This window comes from Buteo buteo, chromosome 2 (genome assembly GCF_964188355.1).
Source record: "Buteo buteo chromosome 2, bButBut1.hap1.1, whole genome shotgun sequence".
Classification (NCBI taxonomy): Eukaryota; Metazoa; Chordata; class Aves; order Accipitriformes; family Accipitridae; genus Buteo; species Buteo buteo.
The window spans coordinates 79,854,046-79,876,319 of record NC_134172.1 but is presented as its reverse complement, the minus strand read 5'-3'; the positions used below and the strand labels follow the sequence as shown (position 1 = coordinate 79,876,319).

The 22,274-nt window shown below is 71.3% G+C and overlaps 2 protein-coding genes across 3 annotated transcripts in view; both read right to left on the bottom strand.

Annotated features, from left to right (window-relative positions):
• The window catches only part of SLC12A5 (solute carrier family 12 member 5), a 29,495-nt gene extending 13,535 nt beyond the window's left edge, over positions 1-15,960 (bottom strand). For both annotated transcript variants that reach the window (XM_075022642.1, XM_075022643.1), the window contains exons 1-5: positions 15,847-15,960; positions 1,483-1,577; positions 1,100-1,231; positions 754-900; positions 126-180 (exon numbers count right to left, since the gene is read on the bottom strand). In XM_075022642.1, coding sequence (XP_074878743.1) covers positions 126-180; positions 754-900; positions 1,100-1,231; positions 1,483-1,577; positions 15,847-15,955 — 538 coding nt within the window. In that variant the 5' untranslated portion in view covers positions 15,956-15,960. The remainder of the gene's footprint in view (positions 1-125; positions 181-753; positions 901-1,099; positions 1,232-1,482; positions 1,578-15,846) is intronic.
• Positions 15,961-16,868: 908 nt separating this feature from the next.
• MMP9 (matrix metallopeptidase 9) lies at positions 16,869-21,534 on the bottom strand. The gene is made up of 13 exons (XM_075022369.1): positions 21,331-21,534; positions 20,871-21,109; positions 20,367-20,515; positions 19,973-20,101; positions 19,717-19,890; positions 19,461-19,634; positions 19,145-19,318; positions 18,859-19,014; positions 18,544-18,769; positions 18,257-18,396; positions 17,991-18,141; positions 17,783-17,886; positions 16,869-17,475 (listed from the first exon to the last, which is right to left on the bottom strand). The coding sequence occupies exons 1-13, from the start codon at positions 21,472-21,474 to the stop codon at positions 17,366-17,368; spliced, it is 2,070 nt and encodes a 689-aa protein (XP_074878470.1). The 5' UTR covers positions 21,475-21,534; the 3' UTR covers positions 16,869-17,365.
• Positions 21,535-22,274: the final 740 nt, after the last annotated feature.

The window sequence follows — 22,274 nt, the reverse complement described above, 5'->3', positions numbered from 1 at the left end:
TGTTTTCCCAGCCCTTTGCCACGCTTGGTCTGGCCCTTCTGGGGCGCAGGGCTTCCCGCAGGAGCCCGACCCGGCAGGGAGCCAGCTCCCTTCACCCCCGACACACACACACACACGGGCTCTACCTGGCACCACACCGTTGGTGGCAATCGCACTCATGGAAATGGCAGTCAGCATTGTCTGTGGGAAGAAACACAGTGTCAGCACCTGGCAGACCTCCCTCCTCGCTGGGGCAGGGGGACAGGGGAGTGGGAAGGGAGAGCTGGGGCCATGCTGGGACATGGGGCTCCCTGGGGCCATGCTGAGATGTGCCACAGGGCTGGGATGCCCACGGGAGAGCCGGATGGATGGATGGACAGGCAGGCAGGTCCCCTTGGAGGGACCAGCAGCACCGCGAGGGGTGGGGGGTTCCCCAGACTGCCCAGGACACTGCCCGTGTTCATCCCCACCAGCCTCTGCCCTGGGGTCACTGTCCTGGCAGGATGGCTCGCTGCAGCACTGCGTGCAGGGCCAGGGCAGGGACCCCCCCCACCACAGCCCCCCCCGCATGGCAGCTACGATCTGGGTCGCCATTTGAGCACTGTTCTGCTGCTGATTCCTTTGGGAAGCCGAAGGCTTCTCCTTGCTGTGAGTGGGGCAGGGGCAGGGGCAGGGACGGGGTGGTCTGGCAGCTAGTGCACCTCTCTGCAGCCTGGCCAGCTCAACTGGTGACCCCCAGACTGCAGGTGAGGCCAGCGGGGGTCCGTCACTCACACAGGAGCAGCAGAGGAAGACCATGCAGAAGGACTCCATGATGCCGGCGATCCCCACCACCCAGGTGAGGCGCAGGAAGAGAATGACTCCAAAGATGTTCTGGAGGCAGGGCAGGTAGACGCCCATGAAGGTGCCCATCCGTGGGGCCTGCCAAGGGAGCGGGCAGCCATCAGGACTCACGGGCCTGGCTGGCAGAGGAGCGAGGGGTCCCGCTCCTCCTGCAATGCAGCCAGGGACCCCTGGTGAAACGGCCCAACGGCAGGGGCTGAGGGACCCGGCTGTCCCCAGGGCAGCCCGTGGCCCAGCACTGCACAGGCAGGGGCTGCGTCCCTCCCGAGTCCCTCACCTGCACTGGCTTCTTCTTGCCCCCGTCATTGTTCTCGGCCTCCTCGTGCTCCCGGCTGCCCTGCGGCAGGTTGGTGTAGTTGGCCAGCCCGCTCAGCAGGGACGAGACCATAGGGCTGGTGTCCATCTCCTCCTGTAGAGAGCAGATCCCCGAGGCGTGAGGACAGTCCTTTGGGACCCTGGCCAGCCCTGGGACCCGGGGACTTCGCCAGATGCTACCCAACTGCCCGTCCCGCCGGGCACGGCTGCGGAAGCTGGGGGACCCTGGCCTGGGGCTCCAGTGTGTCCTGGTGCTCAGGGCACAGGTCAGGGTGCTGTGGGACAGCTGCCCAGCTCAGCTCCCTCCCCGGGGACCCTCCCCGCCCCACCGCCTGTGCACCCTACCTCAAAGAGGGCCATGTTCTTGCCATCGTACTCTTTGCCCTTCTCCAGGTCCGTGCTGTTGATGAAGGGGCTGCTCTCCTTGGGATTGCCATCGCCTGCAGAGATGCCGCTGGGTCAGCCAGGCAGCCCCCACCCCAGCCCACACTGGGAGAGCATCCACCCCGCGGGGCTAACGCTGCAAGGGGTCATGGCTGCACCCCAGCTCCCGCGGAAGGGCTGCTGGGGCCATGGGCACCATACTCACGCCCGATGCCAGCGCAGGCAATGGCAGCCCTGTGTCCCAGACACCAGCATCGCCTCCCGTGCCACGCACGGGCAGAAGCCGCCCATCCCCAGGAGCCATGTGCTGCCCTGCCCAGCCGGGCCGGCGCGCGGACCCACCGGAGCGCATCCACGCAGTGAGGTGAGCGGTGTGGATCCAGGGGGAACCCTCCCGGCGGGACAGCTGGCAGCAATAACTCACGGCGCGGGGTGCCCGCGGGTGAGCACGCCGGGGCTGCCCGCAGCGCTGCGTCGGCAGGCGCAGGATGCGGCCGGCTGCTCAGCGTGCCACCACGGAGGGGGACGGTCCCGGCGCGATGCCTGGGAGAAGGGCGAGCAGCCAGATGTCTGGTCCTGCTCCCTGACGTACGCTACAGGAGCAGGGGCAGCAGCCTCGCCGGCTGTGCTGCAAGGTGGGGAGGCAGCCGGCGATGCCGCTGCCGAGGGCAGGCACTGCTGCTCTGCCCGGGGCAGAGGAGCTGCCTGCAGCGGCGCAGAGCCCGCAGAGCTGCTGGGACAGGGCCGTGGCTGCTCGCTGCATTAACGACCTCGTGCAGAAGAAACCCGGAGTCGGCTTAACAGCAAGGAAAACAGCCGAGCTGCAGAGCAGCAGAAATAAATCAGGCTGGAAATGGAGCGGCAGCGAGGATGGTGCCGCCGGAGTGGCGCAGCTCTGAGCGGAGGCTCAGAGGGGAGGGGGGCAGGGGCCGCGTGGGCGTGGGGAGCCAAAGGACATGGTGCTGGGCAGAGTGGCTCAGCGGTCGATGGCCCCACGGCACGGGGAAACCGGGGCAGCCGGGCCTGGTCCCTGGCCCTGGGCAGGAGCAGAGGGGCTCCCCGCCACACACCCATCCCCGCCACCATCGCCCCCAGCCAGGGCACTCACACTGCTGGCGGCAGCAGCACTGCCGGCCAGGCTGCCTGCACAGGCAGGGTTAGAGACCTGCTCCGCATCCCGGGCCCAGGGTGAGAGCCGTCCCCTCCGCCGGCCTTGAGCGTGGAGCCCGGGAGCACCCAGGGGCACAGGGGCTTCCCATGGGCCAGGGCGGTGCAGCCACCCACGCACCACGGCAGCCCCGGGACAGACCCCGCAAGTGTTTGGAGCAGCCCGGTCCTTTGAAGACCGCCTGCCTGCTGCCAGTTGACTCATATTCGGGATCCTGGGAGCCGTTTTGCCTGTGTGCGGTGGTGATTCACCATCTGCAATTTCCCTGGCAGACACGGCGCTCCTGCCTGACCGGGAGGTGAAGCCCCAAGCGCCGCAGGTGATGCTGACCCGCGGGTTGGCCTTCTGCCTCCCGCCGGTCCCCGGGCTCCTCCTGCGTGGAGCAGCGGGGCGGCAGTGTCCCCAACAGCGCAGCCAAAGTGTGGGGCAGAGCCCGCAGGCTCTTCTTGTGCAGGAGTGGTCATGGCGGCAGCAGTGGGACACTCTGGCCCACGGGTCTGGCCGGCCTCACTCCGGAGCCCCCTCGGATGCACGCCCAGCGCCACGTGCTGAACCGCCGACTCATGCCGTGCTCCGTGCCCCCCACCGAAGGGTGCGCGGGGGATTGTCAGCACGGACCCAACCTGATCCTTGCTCTGGGTTTGGCCTAAAGCGCCGCACCCGGCGCTTGTTAGGTAACAGCGGTGGCGTGGGCTGGCACCCACCCGCTCGCCACAGCTCCCACCCACCCGCACCGGCTCCGGGGACGTTCTGCCGCCAGTCAAGGGGGCTGCCCTCCAAGGCCGAGGGCGCACGGGCGTGAGGGCGCGGGACCGGGGGCGTCCGGAGCCCACCTCCGCGCCTCGGGACCGAGCGGCGCCTCGGGGGGCACGGCACGGGGGGCAGCCTGGCGGGCGATGTGCTCGCAGCCTGGCGAAGCCCTGGAACCCCACCGGGAGAGCGGAGCCCGCGGGGGCCTCGCCTCGCCTCGCCGCCTGGTACCCGACCGACGACATCACCGTGCTGGTTTCCATGGCAACGGCGAGCCACGGCCGCCTCGGCTCCCGCTCTTATGTAACGGCGCAGGCGGCCGGACGCCGGCCCCGCACAGCACCCGCGCCCCGGCCCACCAGCACCCACCGGACGGCGCGGCCGAGCCCCCCCGGGCCTGGCACTGCCCGGCTCCTCCCGACAGACGCCGGCAGCACCCCGGGGTGCCCACGCTCCAAGCCACCGGCACTACAACGGCACCCAAACCTCGCAGCCCCTCCAACCCCCCGGTCCCGGGCACTGCCCTTCTCCGGCACCGCAGGGCCCACGGCCCCGGGCCGGCATCGCCCAGGCTGCCAGCGCCGGCCCTGGGGGCACAGGAGCCCCTCGCCGGGTGATGCCGCCGGGAAAGGCCCCAGCAATGGTGGGAGGCGGGGGAACACGGGGACGTGCACATGGCACAGCTCCGGCGTCCCCGGGGCACAGCTCGGGGTGGGGGGGGGACCCTCGGCCACCCACCTCACCCCTGGCCCCCCCAGGCTGGAAGGAGTTAAGCGCCAGGGCCGCGGGGTCCCAGGTGACAACGCGCTCCCCGCTCCTGCCGGAGACCATTTTGCCGCAGAGGGGCCGGTGCAGCCTCTCCCCGGCGGCTGCCACGGGATTTGTGCGGGCAGGGGTGGGCAGGGGCGCTGCAGCCCCCCCCCGGGCAGGGCCACCCCGTCCCCACCCGCCACGGCCAGTCCCCGCCCGGCGGCACGGAGGGGGTGACACCTCCCGGCCGCGGGGACACGGGGGGGGGCCACTGCCGGGTGTCCCCCAGCCCCACCAGCGCTCGCCGGGCCTTGCCCGTGCCCCGCTTCCACGGGGCCGGCACCGGGGCGGGAGCGCAGGATGGGGCTGGGCAGCGCCAAGGCCGGGCAGCCCGGTGCGGGAGAGGCAGCGGGAGCGGAGCAGAGCCGAGCCGTGCCAGGCTTCGATCCCGGCGCTCAGCCGCCCCCTTCCCCAGGGATCACTCGACATGAATCGGCCTTTTAATTTGCTGCGGCGGCTGGAAGGGCTCGCGGCGGGATTGCTGGCAGGAACCCGCAGCCCCGCGGCGGGCACCGCGCAGTCCCGCTGGCGGCAGGCCTTACCGCCGACCCTGCCAGCCCGGGGCATCCCAAAACCGACCCCGCTGCCCACCCCGGCAGCCCAGGCCCCCAGAGCCAAGGGACCATCCGTGTGACCCCAGGAGCTTGCCTGCCCCGCAGGGCGGCAGCACCAGCCACGATCTGATTCCCTAATGGCTTTTTACTCAGCCCTAAATTGGGTTGGGAAGCATCACGTCCCTTATCCCAAATCCTCCCTAATCGCTTTACATGGTGCAAGGCACCGAGCACTGGCTGGGGGGAGCCCAGGCATCCAAACCCTACAGGCTAATTAACCAGAGCTGCTGCCAGGGCTGCTGCCTGCTCCTGCCTGGCCACAGCCAGCCTGTCCCCTCCACGGCACACCGCGAGGGCCAGCTCCCTCACGGCTGCCACATACGGTGAGCCCTGGCCAGGGACATCGGGCGCTGGGGCTGCGGCACCGGCCAGGAGGAGCAGCAGGCAAGGGGGGATGCGGTGGGGGCAGTCCTGGCCCCACACTCCCCCTGCGCCTCCATTTGTGCTCCTGCAGGGCCCCAGGGCCTCCTGGATGCTGGCACAGGGGTGCTGACAGCTTAGGGACCCCCTGTGCGGGCCTGGCCGCTGGCCCCTCCTGCGCCACCTCCCCCCTGCACCGGTCCCACCAGCCTCAGGGGCAGCAGCAGTGCGGTGGCTGCTCACGGCACCCAGGGACGCCCTGGGGCTCCCCGCAAGGTGCGCAGGGCACCTTGACTTTTGCCAGAGCGTTCGACAGCACTGGCTGGCGAGCAGCCTCCTCCAGCTCCTCAGGGCTCTGCCTGCAGCCGGCAGCAAGGGGCACCCCAGGGTGACCCCGGTGAGCACACGGGTGAGCACGTGGCCCTGTCTGATGTCCCCAGCTGCTGCCATTTCGCAGGAGCTGCTGGCTGGTGAGGCTAAGGTGCTGTTCTGTCACCCCCAGCCATCAAGGGGATTTGGCCACACATCCACTGGCCTGGCCCTGGGCTGCTGGCCTGGGAGTGCCTAAGGCAGATGAGGATGGCTAAAGGGCCCTTATGGCGGCTGGCACCTCTGCTCCCACCCAGGCTTCCTTTTCCCCTGAGCAAGGGTATCTGCCAGCTGCCCCGGGCAGGGTAACCTCAGAGAGGCCACGGAGCCCTGTGCCCCTCACCAAGGGGTCCGGCTGCAGCTCTGGTGGCCGGAGCAGCACTGGCTCGTGCTGGCAGTGCATGCAGCAGTGCTGTCTCCCGGCTGCAGCGTGGTGGTGGGGTCGGGTAGGGTGGAATGGGGTGGGGAGAGGTGGGATGCTCCCCCCACCCCAGGGTTGCTCGTCACCCCTCCAGCCAGCAGGCACAGCAAGTGGCCTTTTGGGCTGGATTCTTTCACTGCCTGACCCAAATTGGACCAACTGCTACTTCAGACCTATCCTCTTCCTTCCTAAACCTGGGATTATCCTCCCTTTGATCAGCCGGCCCTGCAGGCGCAGGATTTCCAGCACAGGCTCTTTGGCTGGCTGCGTTTAAACAGCTTCCCAGATTCTCACACAGCCCGAGCCCTGCCTTGGAAATGGCCGTGGACACAAGCTGCAGCAAAGCCTCCCGGCCCTGGGTCTCCCCTCCTTGGGCACCCTGGTGCCTGCAGGCTGGGGTGCCGGCACAGCAGCCTGCAGCGGGGCTGCGTCTGACACTTCCACACCCCAAACAGAGCGTGCATGCTGCCAGCCTGGACACTGCAGGCAGCAGCCCTGCCTGCTTTCCCCGCTCCCCACCACCTCCCCAGAGGGTCTGCCACCGGCCCAGCCCTCGCCGGGCTGCCAGGGCTGGAGCCCTTCCAGCCCTTGTCATGAGGCTCTCACAGGCTGTCCAGCACAGGGACCTGCAGCGGGGATGCTGCTTGGCCTTTCCAACAGAAATGGCTTAAGTAAGTGGCACCCAGGGCTTCAGCAGCTCTGCTGGGCTTGGCAAGTCACTGGCCCGCCAGCGCTGGAGCAGCCGGCATGCGTGGGGGGGCCTCGCTGGTATGCAACAGCTCTGCCACCCCCCTGGGGCATCCATGGTCACTGCAGACAGATCCCGCACAGGGAGCTTAGTGCGACCCTTGGGGGCGGGGGGGGTAATCCCACACCCCCCCCCGCAGCAGCTGCCCTCAGCATGGGTACAGGGGACTGTACCATCACCCTCCTCACAGATGCTTCCCTGCTCTCCCAAGCCCCCCAGGGCCCCCACTGCCTCCAGGCCCATACCCGCCAGCCCACAGGGCACCATCTAGCCAGGCCCAGCTCCAGGGGCAGTCTGCCTGGTCCATCTGTAGTGGCACCATGTCCAGCCCTCCCACCAGACCCCAGCAAGGCAGAAACGCCTGCCACCACGCCGCCGGCACTGCTGCACTGATGGAAATGCAGCGAGTGGGATAGATCCTGGTGCTGCAGAGGGCAAGGGGAGGGCAAGAGCCCAGGGAAGGGCACGGCCGGGGGCCAGCACAGCTCCCCCCAGCCCAGCAAGATGCCCCCAGAAGACTCCTGCCAGCCCTGACCTTGAGTGGAGCTGTGAATAAACAAGCAAATAAACAGGTTCAGGTCGGCGGAGCGGAGCGAACACCAAAAGCCTCATCGTGGCTGTGCCCAGAGCCTCGCTGCAGGCAGCCAGGGACTTACGCAGCGACTGCCAGAGCTGGCTGTCCCCTCCTGGCTGGGGCTTTCAGCAGACCCCAGGCAGGGACCTGGTGGGAGGCTGGGGAGAGTCAGAGAGGCACCGCAGGTCCCCTCGGGCACATCACTGCCATTTCCCTGGCTCCAACCCATTCCTGTGCCCGACAGAAGCACCTGCAGGAGAGGGTGCTGCACTGGCCCAGCTGCCTGGGCACCTGGGGCTGGACATGGCCCTGCAGGGGCCCAAGGACCCTCTACAGCAGCTCGGCTGTTGGTGGGTGCCCCGGCAAGAGCTCAGGCCACAGCGCCAGCAGTCACAGGGCTGCTGCCAGGGCCTGGTGGCCCCACCGCCCGCGGGGCTGCAGCCCCGGACCTTCGCCCACAGCTCGCAGCGGCCCTGCCCGCCTGCACTGCGCCGGGGCTGCAGCATGCCCGGCACGGCACGGGTTGGCAGGGAATGGCACAGCTCACACCGACTGGCAGGGCACGGCACGGGCTAGACCGAGCGGGGCAGCTCGGCTCGGCTTGGCACGGCATGGCACGGCTTGGCACGACATGGCACGACAAGTCTCGGCACGGCACAGCTCGGCTGGGCGCTGCAGAGCGCAGCGGCCCCGGGGCGAGCGGCTCCCGCCGGCCCCGGCGCAGGGCCCGGGCGGCCGCTTCAGCACCGCGGACAGCGGCAGCAGCGCGGACAGCGGCGGCGGCCCCGGGGGACGGCGGGTGCGGGGGGGCGGCGGGAACGGGGGGGGGCGGCAGCGGGGACGAGGGAGGTGGAAGAGAGGGGTGGGGGGGCGGCAGCCGAAGATGGGGGGCGGCAGTAGGGAGGGCTGGGGGGGGGCGGCAGCGGGGATGTGGGAGGCGGTAGGGAGGGATGTGGAGGAGGTAGGCAGGGATGGGGGGGCGGCAGCCGGAGGGGGGAAGACGGTAGGGAGGGATCGGGAGGAGGTAGCCGGGGGGGGTGGGTGGAAGGGGGGGCGGCAGCCGGGCACGGGGACCCCTGCGGGGGTCCGGGGCGGGCGGGAGCGGGCCGGCGCAGCGGCCGCAGGGGTCTGCTCGGGAGATGGTGGTGGCCGGCGCCCGGCGGGATCGCCCGGAGGGCAGCCCGCAGCCCCCGCCCGGAGGAGGCTCCCCGGCAAGCTCCGGGCACGGCTCGGCCCCGCCGCAGCCGCTGCTCCAGCCGCGCCGCCGTTTCCCGGGGCTGCCGCAGCGGCGGGAGCGGGGCCGGGGCTGAGCGGAGGCGCCGGCAGCGGGAGCGGGAGCAGCCCCGCATCGCCCGCACCGCCCGCCGCAGCCCCGCGGGGCCGCGGACCGAGAGCCGCCGTCGCGGCCGGTGCCGGTGCCGCCCGCCTGCCCCGCGGCGGGGTCCGGCGGCCGCGGAGCCCCCCCCCCCCGCCCCAGCCTTCGCGGCCCCCGGCTCCGCGCCGCCTCCGCCACCCGCTCGGCGCCGAGCCCCGGGCCCCAGCCCGGCAGGGACGGCCGCCCCGGGCTCCCCCGGTCCCCCGGGCTCCCCCGGTTCCCCGGTCCCGGTCCCTCACCTTGGCTGGCGCCGCCGTCGCCGTCCTCGCAGTCGGCCAGGTTGTTCAGCATGGCGCCGGCTGCCCGCGGCCGCACGCTGCTGCCCGGGAGCTGCGAGCGCCGCGCTCCGCAGCCAGCCGCGTCCCCGCGCCGCCCCCCGCCGCCGCCGGTGGGAGGGGGCTGCAGTGCGGAGGCGCCCGGGCTCACGGCTCGCTGCTGCCGGCGGAGCCCAGCCCGGCCGCTCACTTCATCACGTATGCAGGAGGCATTGCCCCCGCCGCTGCGGGGAGGGGAGCAGCGGCAGGCAGGGGCGAGGCGGGGGAGGGCGCGGAGCGGAGCGCACGCCGCCTCCCGGCTGAGCCGGGCGGTGGGAGGAACTAGGGCACGGCAGCGCTGCGGGCCCCGGCTGGCGCGGGCGGGACGGCCCCGCACCCCGCACCGGCCCCGCACCCCGCACCGGGCACCGCACCAGACCCCTCACCCCGCACCGGGCCCCGGCGCAGCCCTGGGACCGGGCACCCGGCTCGGGGTGCGCAGTGGGACAGACCCTGCACCTGCGGGACTGACGCTGAGGCCTGGGGTCGGGGCAACCCCCTGCCCGGGCAGCCCCGGCCCCCGCCCGCAGCGGCGGGCAGCTCTCGGTGGAGGGGGGGCAGCTGCCGGTGGGGACCCCTCTGCAGGCAACAGGGCCCGGGCCGGGGGCGAAGCCCCCCCCCCGCCCTTGCAGCAGGACCGGCCTGCAGCCACTATCATCCAAGGGCACCCCGGGGAGGAGGGGGATGGCCAGAGCACCCAGCAGTGGGGCCAGGGGTCCTGTAGAGGCTGCCGACCCCACTCTGCCCAGTCGGGCTGCAGCAGCCCTGCAGAGCGGGGAACGCTGCCCGCAGAGGGGAGCGGGCTTGGCCGGGGTCACACCGCGCCCACGAACACCCCGGCGCAGCCCCCCCTCAGACCCGCAGCCTGGCAGGCCCGGGGCTGACCCTGGAGAAGGGCTGTGAAGGGGCCGACCCCCCCCGGGCCCTGCTGCCTCTTGCAGAGCCCCCGGCCCTCGCAGCCCGTCCCCCAGCAGGGCCGCGGGGCTCAGGGCCACCTTCGGGCTGGGGGCTGCCCACAGGACCCCACGCTGACCCTGCAGGGCCGCTTGCAGCCCCCCCTTCTCTCACCCACTTAATCCGGGAGGATCCCGGAGCCGGAGCTGGCTGCAGCTCCCGGCATCTCCTCCGGAGCAGGCTGAGATCATGACAGCCCGCTGGCGTTAGTTACTTCTTGACGGCTGTAATTAATTGTTTACTTTCTTCTGGTACGGGGCCAGCTGCTCTGCAGCGCAGAGGCTCCCCGGCCCTCACCTTGCAGGGCGGGGGGGCTCGGACCCCTCACACCAGCCCCGCCAGCAGCCCCAGCCCCCTGCTCTGCCTGCTGCAGCCAGGACCCCCGGGCCCCATGTTCCCGAGGCCCCACACTGGCACAGCCCCAGCCCCACGGCAAACGGCGCAGGACAGCCCACAGGCAGGGTGGGCAGCTCAGCGGCTGCCTCAGCGCGGGCAGAGCACTGCCACCCCCCCCTCACTCGGCCCCCACCCACCCTTCCTGCCCAGGACCCCGTGCACTGGCCGTGGCGTGGGCCTGCCCGTGCCCAGACGCACCGTCCCCGTCCCCTCGCCCCCACATCCCTCGGCCTTGAGTGGGAGCCAGCGCTGGAGCAAGGGGCTGGCCCGCTCCCAAGGGACAGCACTGGCCCCCGCACGCTGCCTGCACAGCCAGGGCTGCAGGCAGGACGCAGCGGGCAGAGCCGCTCTCCCTGGCGGGTCCTGGGATGTTTGCAGAGCCCACCCACACGCGGAGGCTGTGGCCAGGCAGAGGGGCAGCAGGCCGGGGGCTGCGCAGGGGCCAGCCAGCCACAGCGAGTGCCGAGCGCTGAGGGGGTGGTTTTGCGCAGGAGGCCGCAGCGCGTGGGCTCCGCACAAGAGGGATTTTCCTGCTAAAACAGATGGGGGGAGGGAGCACGTGAAAGACCACTAATCCCCTAATCCTTGGATTATGGCTCCATTTCAGGGGCTGGGATTTGCTGGCAGCAGGGGGGCTACGCTATCGCCTGCATTTGCTTAGCCCATGCGCAGGGTCCCACCTGCATGGGGGGCCACATTGATGGTGTCCCAGGGGCAGAGCCAGACCATAGGGGCTCAATCCCCCAGCACAGCACTGACTTAACCCTGGCCTGTGAACGGGATGCCCTGGGGCTGAGGTACATGGCCCCAGCATGCTGGGAGCAGAGAGGCTTGGCATGGCTTGGGCAGCACCCCTGCCCTTGCGCTGCCTGCAGGCCCAGTGCCAGACCCCTCTCCCGGCACCCTGCAATGCCCAGGGTGCCAGGAAAGGGGTCTGGCACTGGGGCCGCAGGCAGCGCAAGGGCATCCATGGAGGAGTTGGAGATGGAGGGAGGCAGACAGCTTTCCCTGGGCATGGTGGCAGGAGGATCAGCTGCAAGTGGCTCCCGAGCCTGGGTGCAGGCAGGATCCTGACAGGGGGCCACGCATGGCATCAGTGCCCCACATAACTGCAAGAGGCTGCCCAGGAATGTCGAGGGAGAGCTGCACAGCTCCTCTGCCAGGTCAAAGGGTTGGTACAGCACAGCTGGACCACCCTGCCACCATGCTTCTGCACCTGCCCTGGGATGGAGACTGCTGAGATGTGTGAGACCCCAAAGAGCCAGAGCTGGCCCAGAACACAGAACATCCCTGCAAACTGCCACTGCAGACCCCACAGAGCCCCCTGAGCATGTCCCAGACCCCCCTGCACCTGCCATGTTGCACAGAGCCCAGGTGGGGGGAACTGTCCCCGCAGCCCTTCCCAAGGCAGGCGTCCCAGCAGCCAGCCGCACAGCCCTTGCCTGTCCTGTCACCGGCAGCGGTCAAACCTCCCAGGAACAAGACATGTGCCGAAGGTGCTGGGAAACCTCCTGAGGGCACAGAGCGGACAGCCTGGCAGCAGCCCGCCCGGGAGGCGAGGGTAGCTGCGCTACAGAGATGGCAGTCGACACGCTGCACTGCCTGCAGCAATCCCTGGGCACTGTCGACAGCCTGCCCAATTCACACCCTCCCTGGACAGGAGACCCCATCGTCGCAGCTCAGCAGGGTGCTCCTCGCAGCACCGGGGGCTCAGGGCATGAGGCCAGGCAGTGTGGCAGTCCCTGGGAGCTGAGGCAGGAGAGACCCCAAGAGGACAGAGGGAAGGTTGGGGGGGAGCCCAGAGGCACAGTGGGGCGCAGAGGGCAGCGATGCACACACAGAGCTAAAGGCTGTGCCGGAGGATTGCATCACAGCACACCCCGCACCTCTCTGTCCTGCCAGCTCCACCAGCCCGGGGGCAGCACATCCTGCAGCACCTCAGTGGGATGGAGGGGTCTTGCTCATCCCTGTACAGACAGCTCAGGGCCTTGCCACCAGCACCAGGGCAAAAACAGAGCCTGGAGGTGGCACGGGTGCCAGCTGGGACCTGCCACCAGTTCCAGTGGCGGGACAGGATGTGGAGGGAGGGATGGTGTCCCATGGGGCTGGGAGCAGAGCCACAGGGAGCTGGGAGCCAGAGCACCTGCCCAAGGCCAAGAGCAGAAGGGTGGCAGTGGGGCAGGGCAGGAGGACGTGAGCTCCTGTGTCATGAGAGCCCCACGCCGTGTGCAGCTGGTGCGTCATGCCAGCTGCCCTGCCCAGATGTCTTGCCGGCAGCGGGGCCGTGGCAGCGGGCGGCTGGGCAGCCCAGCACAGGGATCAGCCGCGGAAGCGACCTCCTCCCGCCGGGCCCTGCTGCTGGGCAGCACAACCGAGGAGCCCCCCCTGAGCAGCCCCGTGCTGGCTGCAGTGCCCTGGGGATGCCGGGCTGTCGCAGCTGAGCGAGGGCCAGAGGGCACGGTGCCGGCCAAGGAGCGGTTACACAGCCATTGCCGGCTGCTCCCAAAAGGGTCGGGCACAGGAGCGCAGCTGACCGAGGCACTGGGGTGTCCTGCATCCCACATGGCACCTCCTGCCTGGCCCCACGGCCTGTGCAAGCACCCCCAGCCCCTGGCACCCTGCTGGAGCACCCTGCAGTGGGTTCGGCGGTGTGGAGAGGCTTCAGGAACGTGCTGCAGGCAGCAGCTCAGGCTTTGGCTGCCCCAGCCCCCCCGGGAACAGTTCCCCAGCCCCCCATGCCATATGACCCCTCCACGGCGCAGACCCCTGGCACTTTTAACAACACCTCCCAAGAGCACGCCGACTCCCACAAACCCGCCTTGCGCGGCTCCAGGCTGGGGGAGCTAGGGGGACACGGCAGCGGGGGGGGGGGTGGGCAGGGGAGGCTGAGCCCCCCGCCCACGCAGCCCCCACAGAGCCTGCCCCTCCCACGCACCCCTCTGCGCCCAACGCCTTGAGCGGGGTGCTGCGGGGGCTCAGCCCCAGCACCCCGTGGGGGGCCCTGCCGAGCCCTCGCACCCCAGCCCCCGGCACTGGGGTGTCCCTGAGGGCAGCAGGGGTCCCTGCTGCCGCCCAAGCCCACCCGCCCCCGGTGCCCACCCCCGGCCCCACACAGCCCTGCCCGCGGTCCCGCCATCCCCCGGCGGGTCTGGGAGAGCGGCTGAGCCCCCCCAGCACCAGGAGCCTCCGGCGGGGATGACGGCGGGCCCGGTTTCCGTGGCAACGAGAGAGGCTCCTTAACCGGTCGGTTTCCATGGCGACTGCCGCCGAGCCCGGCTGCCTCGGGACACGGAGTGGGGGGGGGCTCCGCTCCAGGGATGCCCCGGTGCCCCCCCGGAGCCAGGGCAGTTGCCCCCCCCCCGGCGGGCGGCCCAGCCCCGCACGGCCGGGTCCCGTGGGACGCCCACACGACCCCCGGCCCCGCGGAGCAACCGGCCTCCCCCACGCCGCGGGTGCTGGGGGCGGCCGGGGCCGGCGGACGGCGGCGGGGCGGGGCCGGGCGGGGCCGGGCGGGGCCGGGCACACCCCCCGTGGGAGGCCGGTCCGTCCCGGCAGCGCCCCCTGGCGGCGGCGGCGCCCCGCGCCTCCCCCGCCGTCCCGGAGCCCCGCGCCCAGCCCCGGCCGCACCCCACCGGGCAGTCCCTTCCCTCCGCCGCCGCCGCCCGGGGTCCGCAGGGGGCCGAAAGCCCTCCCCGGGCAGAGCCGGCCAGGCGGGGCGGCAGCGCGGCGGCCCCGGCGCCCCGGCACGGGGGGGACCGGGCCCGCCGGGAGCGAGGCCCCGCCGGGAGCGGGTGGTCTCACAGTGCCGGGGCGGAGGGCCCTCCCGCCACCGCGCCGCCACCTGCTCCCGCCCGGGGATGCAGACCCGAGGGCCCCGAGCCTCCGTCCCCCCTGCGCCGCGGCCAGCCCCACGCGTGGCTCTGCAAAGGGCCAGGCGGCACCGAGCACCGGCCCCGGGACCTGCTCCCTGCCCGCCGCCGCGCAGGCAGCTCTGCCGTCCGCAGCCCCACGGCATCCCCTCCCCATCCATCTCCTGGCGGCTGCACCCACAGCCCCCGCGGCCACCGAGCGAGGTGGGGTGCGCAGCGGGGCAGACCGGGGGCTCTCCGGCACGCTGCCCCGACCCCTCGGCACGCGCCCTGCCGTGGCTGCGGCTGAGCCACGGTGCAGGGTCGGTCCCGGGGCGCCGGCCGGCAGGGCCGGGCCGCTGGCTGTCCTCTGCGAGGGCACAAGGTCACAGCTCAGCCAGGGAGGGACGCCCGCCATCCCTGCGCCTCCCCTGCCGCGGCCCCTGCGGCATGCTCGCCCCAGCTCCCCCCCGGCCGGGCCTGCTCCTCACCCGGCCCCCCGCGAGCAGGTCAGCCGCCGAGCCGATAAGCCCTTCTGAGAGGGCCGCCGGCCGCGGCTCAGCACCGGCTGCTCTGCCCCTGAGGCAGCCCATGGGCCAGGCCCAGCCGCCCCGGGATGCCGTGGAGTGACAAGTGGCCCTGCACCCACTCACCACCGGGTCCAGCCCTGCGCCACCCCACTGCGTCGGCGATGCCGGGCAGGACAGACCGGGAGCTGGAGCCCGCTGGCGGGGGCACAGCCCATCCCGGGTGTCGCAGCACCCGTCCAGCTGCTCGCTGCCTCCCACCAGCGCCCTTCGCCGAGGGTGCAAGGTCACAGCTCCACGCAGCGCGGTGCTGCTGTCGGCCGGGTTTCTGGGATCGATACAGCTCCGGTGACACCGCAGCCCTGCCACCACATCCCCTGGGCACCGCAAGGCGACGGCCTGACGGCCCCAGTGCCCGCACCCACCACGGCCCGGTGGGCCGCCGCCGCCGAGGGCTGGCTGCCGCCTGCCTTCCCCATGCCCTCGCGCCGGCCCAGCCGCAGACCCGCAGCCCAGCCTCCTCCGCAGCTCCCCGAGGAGCGGCCTGCAGCCTCGCACCCCGCAGCCGTCCCTCCGCGTGCCAGCCGCAATCCTGGCTCCATCCCGCTGCCGGTCCCGCAGGAGCGGGGCCTCGCTCCGTCAGACCCCCGGGATGGGGACAAGGAGCGGGGGCAGCCCTGGGGCAGAGCCCTGGGATGAGGGGTCCTGCCCGGCCGGCCGAGCCCCGCTCCCCGCTCAGCACCCCCCGGCCCCTGCGTCCCGCAGCCCTGCGCCAGCCCCGCTCCGGGGTTCCCCGCCGCCTCGGAGGGGCCGGGCCCACCGATCGCCAGCCCGGGGCGACCCCGCACCCCCCCGCCGTGCCCCGGCGGCCCTGCCCTGCGCCGGGGACCCCCCCCCGCGGACCCTGCCCTGGGAAGCCTGGCCCCCCCCCGCGGACCCTGCCCTGCCCCGCGGACCCTGCTCCACCGGCTCTGCCCCACAGCCCCCTCCCCGCGGACCCTGCCCCACTAGCTCTGCCCCACGCAGTGTCGTGTCCCCGTCCCCCCCCCCCCCCCCGCCCCCGGCGCCCGCCCCGCCGGCCGTGCCCGAGCGCTCACCTCTGCCGTCGCGGCCGGGCAGGCGGCCGCCCCCCGCGCCGCGGTCGGGCCCGCGGGCGGCCGGGGGGCCGTGGCGGGGCAGCGCGGTGACGGTGAACCGCCGGCTCATGGCCCCGCCGCCTCCACAAGTGGCTCCGGGCCCCGGCGGCCGCCGAGCGCGGCCCCGCCGGGCGCTGACCGGGGTCCTAGTGCCCGCGGCACCGCCCGCCGCGCCGCCCCCGCGGCTGCAGGGCTGGCACCGCTCGCCTCCGAGCGGCACGGCTGGCACGGCTCGGCTTGACCGGCCGGGCCGGCCCGGCTCGGCAAAGCTCGGTTCGGCTAGCGCTAAGCTCGGCCCGGCTCGACGGGACGGACCGCTCCGCCCCGCAGCCGCCGCCGCACGGGGGGCGCTGGGGCCCGACCCCGGCGGGCCGGGCCGGGGCCGCGCTCTGCCCCCGCCCTGCGCGGAGCCGCGGCCGCTAATTACAGCTAATTATAGCCCCGGGGCTGCGGCCGCCCCACCCTGCCACGGCCCCGGGCAGCCCCCGGACACGGTCCCGGCCCCGCCGCTGGGCTCCGCGGGCCGCGCTGGGACAGGCCGGGTCGGGCCGGGGCAGGGCGGCTCGGGGGGGGGTCAGGCCGCGGCAGCGGGGGGCCCGGCCACACGCCGTGTCCCAGCCTGTGACAAACGCCCGTCCCTCACCGCCGGTGGAGAGCCGGGGACGCAGGAGAGGGCCAGGGGCTGGCAGGGTACGGGGGAGCCAGGGACTGGGGGGCAGGAGGGGCTCTGGAGGGCACAGGGGGCTGCGCGTGGCGTGGGGCTGGTGGCAGGGGATGTTGGGGCCGAGGGACATCCTCCCCGGTGGGACCCAGTGTCCCTTAGGGATCCCGGAGCCCTCAGCAGAAGAAGGGGCTTGGCTGCAGCCCCCCCGCCCAGCGCCCCCTTCCCCACCGATGCCGGCACCCCACAGCCCGGGGGAGGGCGATGCCCCAGGCCCGGCACCTTGGCCGGCTGACGGAGCACTCGGAGGCTGTTTCCAAAGGATTGTCTTTATTAAAAACGGGCAGATGGAGGTTGGCAGAGCGGGCAGCAGGCAGGAGCAAGGCAGAGCCCCGCGCCCCCCCCCCAGCAGAGTCCCCGGGTGCCAGCTGCCAACAAAGCCCGGCCCGACCTGGCACGGCTGGCTCAGGAAAAAGACAGAGTCGTTACAAATCCGTGTGTGGTTTGCACCAGGCAAATGCCTCTGCGTGGCGGAGCCGGCGCTCGCAGGGGTGGCATGGTGCTGGCTGCGGCGAGAGTCCTGCTCCCCAGCCGGGGCTCCCCGGGCCGGGCAGCTCCTGAGGGGCAACCCCCGGATTCCCTGCCCCTTTCTGCTGGGAAGACAGCAAAGCCGCCACCTCGGTGGGGGCTGCCCCACGGCCACGAGGCTGCACGGCCCCTGGCGCCCTGGGGAGTCAGGCTGCGAGACGGAAGCCTGGGAGTTGGGAGTCATGGGCAGGGAGCAGCGTGCCGGCCGGAGCCGGCCGGCTGATTGGGCCCTCAGTGCTGGGGGCACTGCAGGATGTCGTACTTGACGTAGCCCACCCGGTCCACCTGGTAGCGCGGCGTCATTCTCCAGTAGAATCTGTCCTGGCAGAAGTGGTACTTGTCTGGACGAGGAGGGAGGCAAAGGGAATGGAGAGTCAGTGGGAGGCCGGCCGTGCGAGAAGCCATCCTGACAGCTGCCCAAGTGGCGCAGGCACGCGGGGATCTGGCCCCCGCAGATGGCCCTTGCCGGGGCTCGGCAGCCCCACCACAGGGACCCGCCGGGGCTGATGGCATGCCCTGCCTCAGGGCTGCTCCCCACGGTGCAGCCCCTGCCCCGTGCCAGGCGCGGAGGGGCAGCCTCTGCCTGTGGGAGGCTCACGGCAGCCCGGGGGTGACCACACAGCCCCCGCCCGCCAGGTCCCCACTCACCTTGGTAGAGGAAGACGTTGCGTGCATCGAGGGGGACACCGGTGAAGACATCGTCGGTGGCGCGGGGGTAACCCTTGTCCACTCTCTGGACCTTCACGTCCAGCCTGCGGGGAGAGCAGAGCCATGCTGAGGGCTGCCAGGACTCCTGCGTCCCAGCCCCTCACAGGGGGAGCTGGCAGGCACCGTCATGGCTGTCCCACCCGCTCACCTCCAGTAGCTCTCCCCACTGAAGAGCAGCACTTTGCCGCGGCCCCGCTGCAGGGCCCCCGAGATGCGGCCGGCTTCCTTCCCAATGCCCAGCTTCTCGATCCCCCGGGGACCCAGCATACTCTTGCCAGAAAATACCCAGAACTGCCGACCTGCAGGCAGGAGAGAGCATGGGCATCAGCTGGCCCCAAGGCTGCCAGGGCAGTGCCGGGCTTCTCGTGCCGCAGCTGACACCAGGGCCCCAACAGCAGCAGGGGCAGAGCTCACCGGCGAAGAAGAAGACCCTCTTGGTGAGCACATCCTGGAATGCAGCATCGATGACAGCCGGGAGGCCGGGCCAGGTGTCTGTGATGGAGAAGGCACCCTGGATGCCCGACTTCCAGAAGGATGAGAGGGTCCAGTATTTCCTGGTGGGGAAGGTCAGCCATCCTGATAACCTCAGCCTGGCACAGCCCCATGTCCCCCTACACCCCCAGCACAGCCCTGTGTCCCCCCACATCCCCTCATCACCCTGGCACTTGCCAGGGCAGGAGGTGCTGGGCGCTGCTGCTCACCCATCCTTGAAGAAATGCAGCTCCCCGTTGATCTCTGTGATGGCATCAAAGTTCTTCTCCATACAGGCGTCCCGGCTGGGGTCCACGGGAATGGGCTCGGCTGTGGGCTCTGGTGTCAGCTCCTCCTCCTCGGTGGTGGAGGTGCTGCCAGCCTCCGTGGGCATGGGCTCGGGCTCCTTGGTGGGCACGGGTGCAGGGGCAGTGGGCTTGGGGCCAGAGCCACGACCTGAGCAAGTACAGGGGAGACTGTGAGGCTGGGGGCCAGCCCAGCATGACAGAATCCCTGCCATGCTTGGCCACAGCATGGCTGCTCACCGTAGAGGTACTGGATGCCCCGGACATCATCTGGGTCCAGCTGGAAGTCCTGGATGTAGCTGTACATGGGGTACATCAGGGCCTCGCGCACGCTGGAGTGGTCCAGCCCCAGCGAGTGCCCGAACTCATGGGCAGCCACCAGGAAGATGCTGTAACCTGGGGGAAAGCACCAGCCTCAGCGCCCAGTGGGATGGGACACACCAGCGGGGGACTGCGACCCCTGCGGGGAGCGTGCCAGTGTGGCGGCACAGCGTGGGGCCAGAGGTGCGGGCAGGGGGGCCGGTACCTCTGTCAGGGCAGAAGCCCCACTTCTTGTCAGTGTCGTAGTTGCTGGTGGTGGCACACCAGAGCTTGCCGTCCTGCCGGCCCTGGCTGGTGCAGGCGCTGTAGGACTGCCCCAGGAAGGTGAAGGGGAAGACGCACGGGTCCCCCTGGGAGTTGCCGCCGATCACCGCTGTGTCTGCAGCGCAGTGTCAGTGGGGCTGGCCCTGGCCCCTGGCCGTGCCAGCCGGACCCCAGCATAGCCCAAGACCCCTCAGGCACCCACCCTGTGCACTGTGGCTGGGGACCAGCCACCCCTTGCGCCCCATCCCCGCTCGCACCTCGGTTAGGGCAGAAGCCATACTTCTTGTCCTGGTCGAAGTTGGCGGTGGTGGCACACCAGCGGTAGCCATCAGAGCGCCCATCCGTGGTGCAGGCATCGTAGGAGGTGCCCTCGAAGATGAAGGGGAAGACGCAGGGAGACCCGTCGCTGTTTCCACCGTTGGTGAAGAGGACTGTGGGGCAAGCAGAGGTGAGGACGGCCCCGGGCACCCGCGAGGCCGGGCAGGGGCTGCAGTCACGGCCACAGCTACTCACGTTCGCTGGGGCAGAAGCCATATTTCTTGTCCCGGTCGTAGCTGGCGGTGGTGGCACACCAGGGCAGCCCGTCCGTGCGCCCCTCCGTGATGCACCGGGAGTAGGAGCGGCCCTCGAAGACGAAGGGGAAGTGGCAGTTGGCCCCGTTGGCATTCCCATGGCGGGTCTTCACCACTGCTCAGGAGAGGGGCGGCTCAGCGACGGGGCTGGGGTGGCTGCCGTCAGCCTCCCCCAACCCGCCAGGCCCTGCCCTTACCTATGCCGGTTCCCAGTGTCCAGAGCTCGTCGTCGTCAAAGTGGGCATCGCCCTGGATGCCCCGGCCTGGGGGAAAGGCGTGGGCCAAGAGCCCGTCCTTGCCATCGAAGGGATACCCATCCCCGTGCTCTGCAGGGACAAGCACTCTCAGAGCCAGCCCCACCAGAGAAGCCCCCGTGCCCCCAGCGCACACACGGACCCCCGAGCATGCGAGACCTGTGCACCCTCTGCATGCCTGCACACGCACGTGTCTGTTGGCACATGCAGGGGCATAGGGACCCCGAACACGACTCAGGCAGAGGCAGGGTGATGATCCCATGGGCAGGGCATGTCACCAGCCCTCTTGCCACAACTGAGCCGGCTCCCAGCTCCCTGCCTGCCCGTGGGACATCACCTCCGCTGCCGAACATGATCATGATGTCCGCCTCGCCGCTGTATATCTGGGTGAAGGTGAGGGGGGTCACATCGCTCCACACTTTGAAAGCCCGCTTGAAAGCATCATCAATCACTGCACGGTCCAGGTCAGGGGAGTAGTTCATCACCCTGCCGGGGGGAGGTGGGGGGTCAGCACTGCCAGGTCCCAGCTCATGACGCAGGAGTGACCCTGCTCTGGGCACGTCTCCGGGAGGGGACAGCAGCGCTGGCACGGCCGGGCAGAGCAGCCGGCCACCACCCTCAGGCCGGGGCTCAGATGCTCTCCCGGGTGCCGGGGAGCAGATGCTGCCGCTGTGACGGCTTGGCCCTGGCTGTGCCGAGACCCAGCTGTGCCGGCAGTGCCGAGGCCTGGCTGGCGGGCTAAGCTGAGGCTGGCACCCCGCCTGAGCTCTTGCGCCCATCTCCATCCTCCAGGGACCATCGCCCTGTGGGCACGAGGCTCCATCTTCTGAGGCAGACTCACCGGTACGTCAGGTCCATGTGGTCCCACTTGAGGTCCCCCTCAAAGGTGAGGAAGGTTCCCACATCGGGGACGCCGCAGCGGGGGGCTCGCATGGCCTCCAGCGTGCCAGCGTCCAGCTCTCCCGTCTCCTCCAGGCCCAGCTGCTTCTGCATCTTGCGCAGCGCCTTGGTCAGGGACACGTGCTTGCTGCCCGTCCTCGCCTCCACCTCCGTGGTGTAGCCGAACCGCAGCAGGTAGCTCTGGGGAGGAAAGGCAGCCGGAGGGGCTGAGCGAGGTGGGATGGGGCTCGGGCAGTCCTGGCCACCGCACACCCCCAGTGCCTGATCCCAGCCCGGGCACCTCCTGGGGCGCAGGGAGACGGGCAGCCCCTGAGCTCAGCCTGCGGCCCCGCGCTGCCATCCCAGGAGCCCCTTGGGGTCTTGGGTGCCGGGAGGGGGCTGTGGGGCCGCGCTCCCCTCACCTCCGCCAGCTCCAGGTCCGACAGGGTGTTGACCAGCTCCCCCGGGAAGGTGACAACCGCCTGCGGCTTGTTCTGGAGGGGGGCCGCGCAGCAGGAGAGGGCCAGCAGCCCCACAGCGAGTGGGGCCAGGAGGACGAGTGCCATGGTGCGGCGGTGGCAGTGCCGGGTCCCTGCAGCTCTGCTCTGGGTGCCGCCGGGCTCCCGCTCCCTATTTATGTGGCGGGGAGGGCAGTGAGTCACCCTCAGACCCCTCAGCCGCCGACTCACGCTCCCTTCCCACGGTGACGAAACGCACACTCAGGCTTCTCCGTTCCCTGCCTTAACTGTTTCATCACCTTGTTTACTAAACACGCTCCATCCTGCAGCCACGCAAGGCGTGAGGGCGGGCGCGAGGGAGAGCGGCCGGGCGGCTGCGCCAGGGCACGGTGTGGCACGGCTGTCCTGGGGCTGCCCTACAGCGGGCATTGCCCTGCTGGCCCCGAGGTCATGGTGGCAGCGGGGACAGCAGGGGGTTGCCGAGGCTGGGGGGGCCGGCCGGGCGCTCAGAACCCTGCAGCTGTGTCCCACACCGGCTGATGCTGAGTTCAGCCGGCCAAGGGCTGATGCCGCCAGAGCCGGACCCGCAGGGGCTTGGGTGGGCATCGGGGCTGTGTGGGCAGAGCCGGCAGGAAATCCCCTGCCCAGACCCCCGGCACCTGCAGCCTGCCTGCCTGGGAGCCAGATGCCAGCGCTTGGACCCTCACCGGGACACAGCATCTGTCCCCATGTCCCCCACCGCAGCTGTGTCACCCCGGTGGGGCAGAGTGTTCCCGGCAAAGGAGGTCCCTGTGGCTCATCACCCCACCGGTGCCCCTAAGCCCCCTCACTGGCAGCCACCCGGCAGAGCCCTGCGGCACCGGGGACAGTGCCTGCCCAGGAGCAGCTCCGTGCCTGGGGATGCTCCA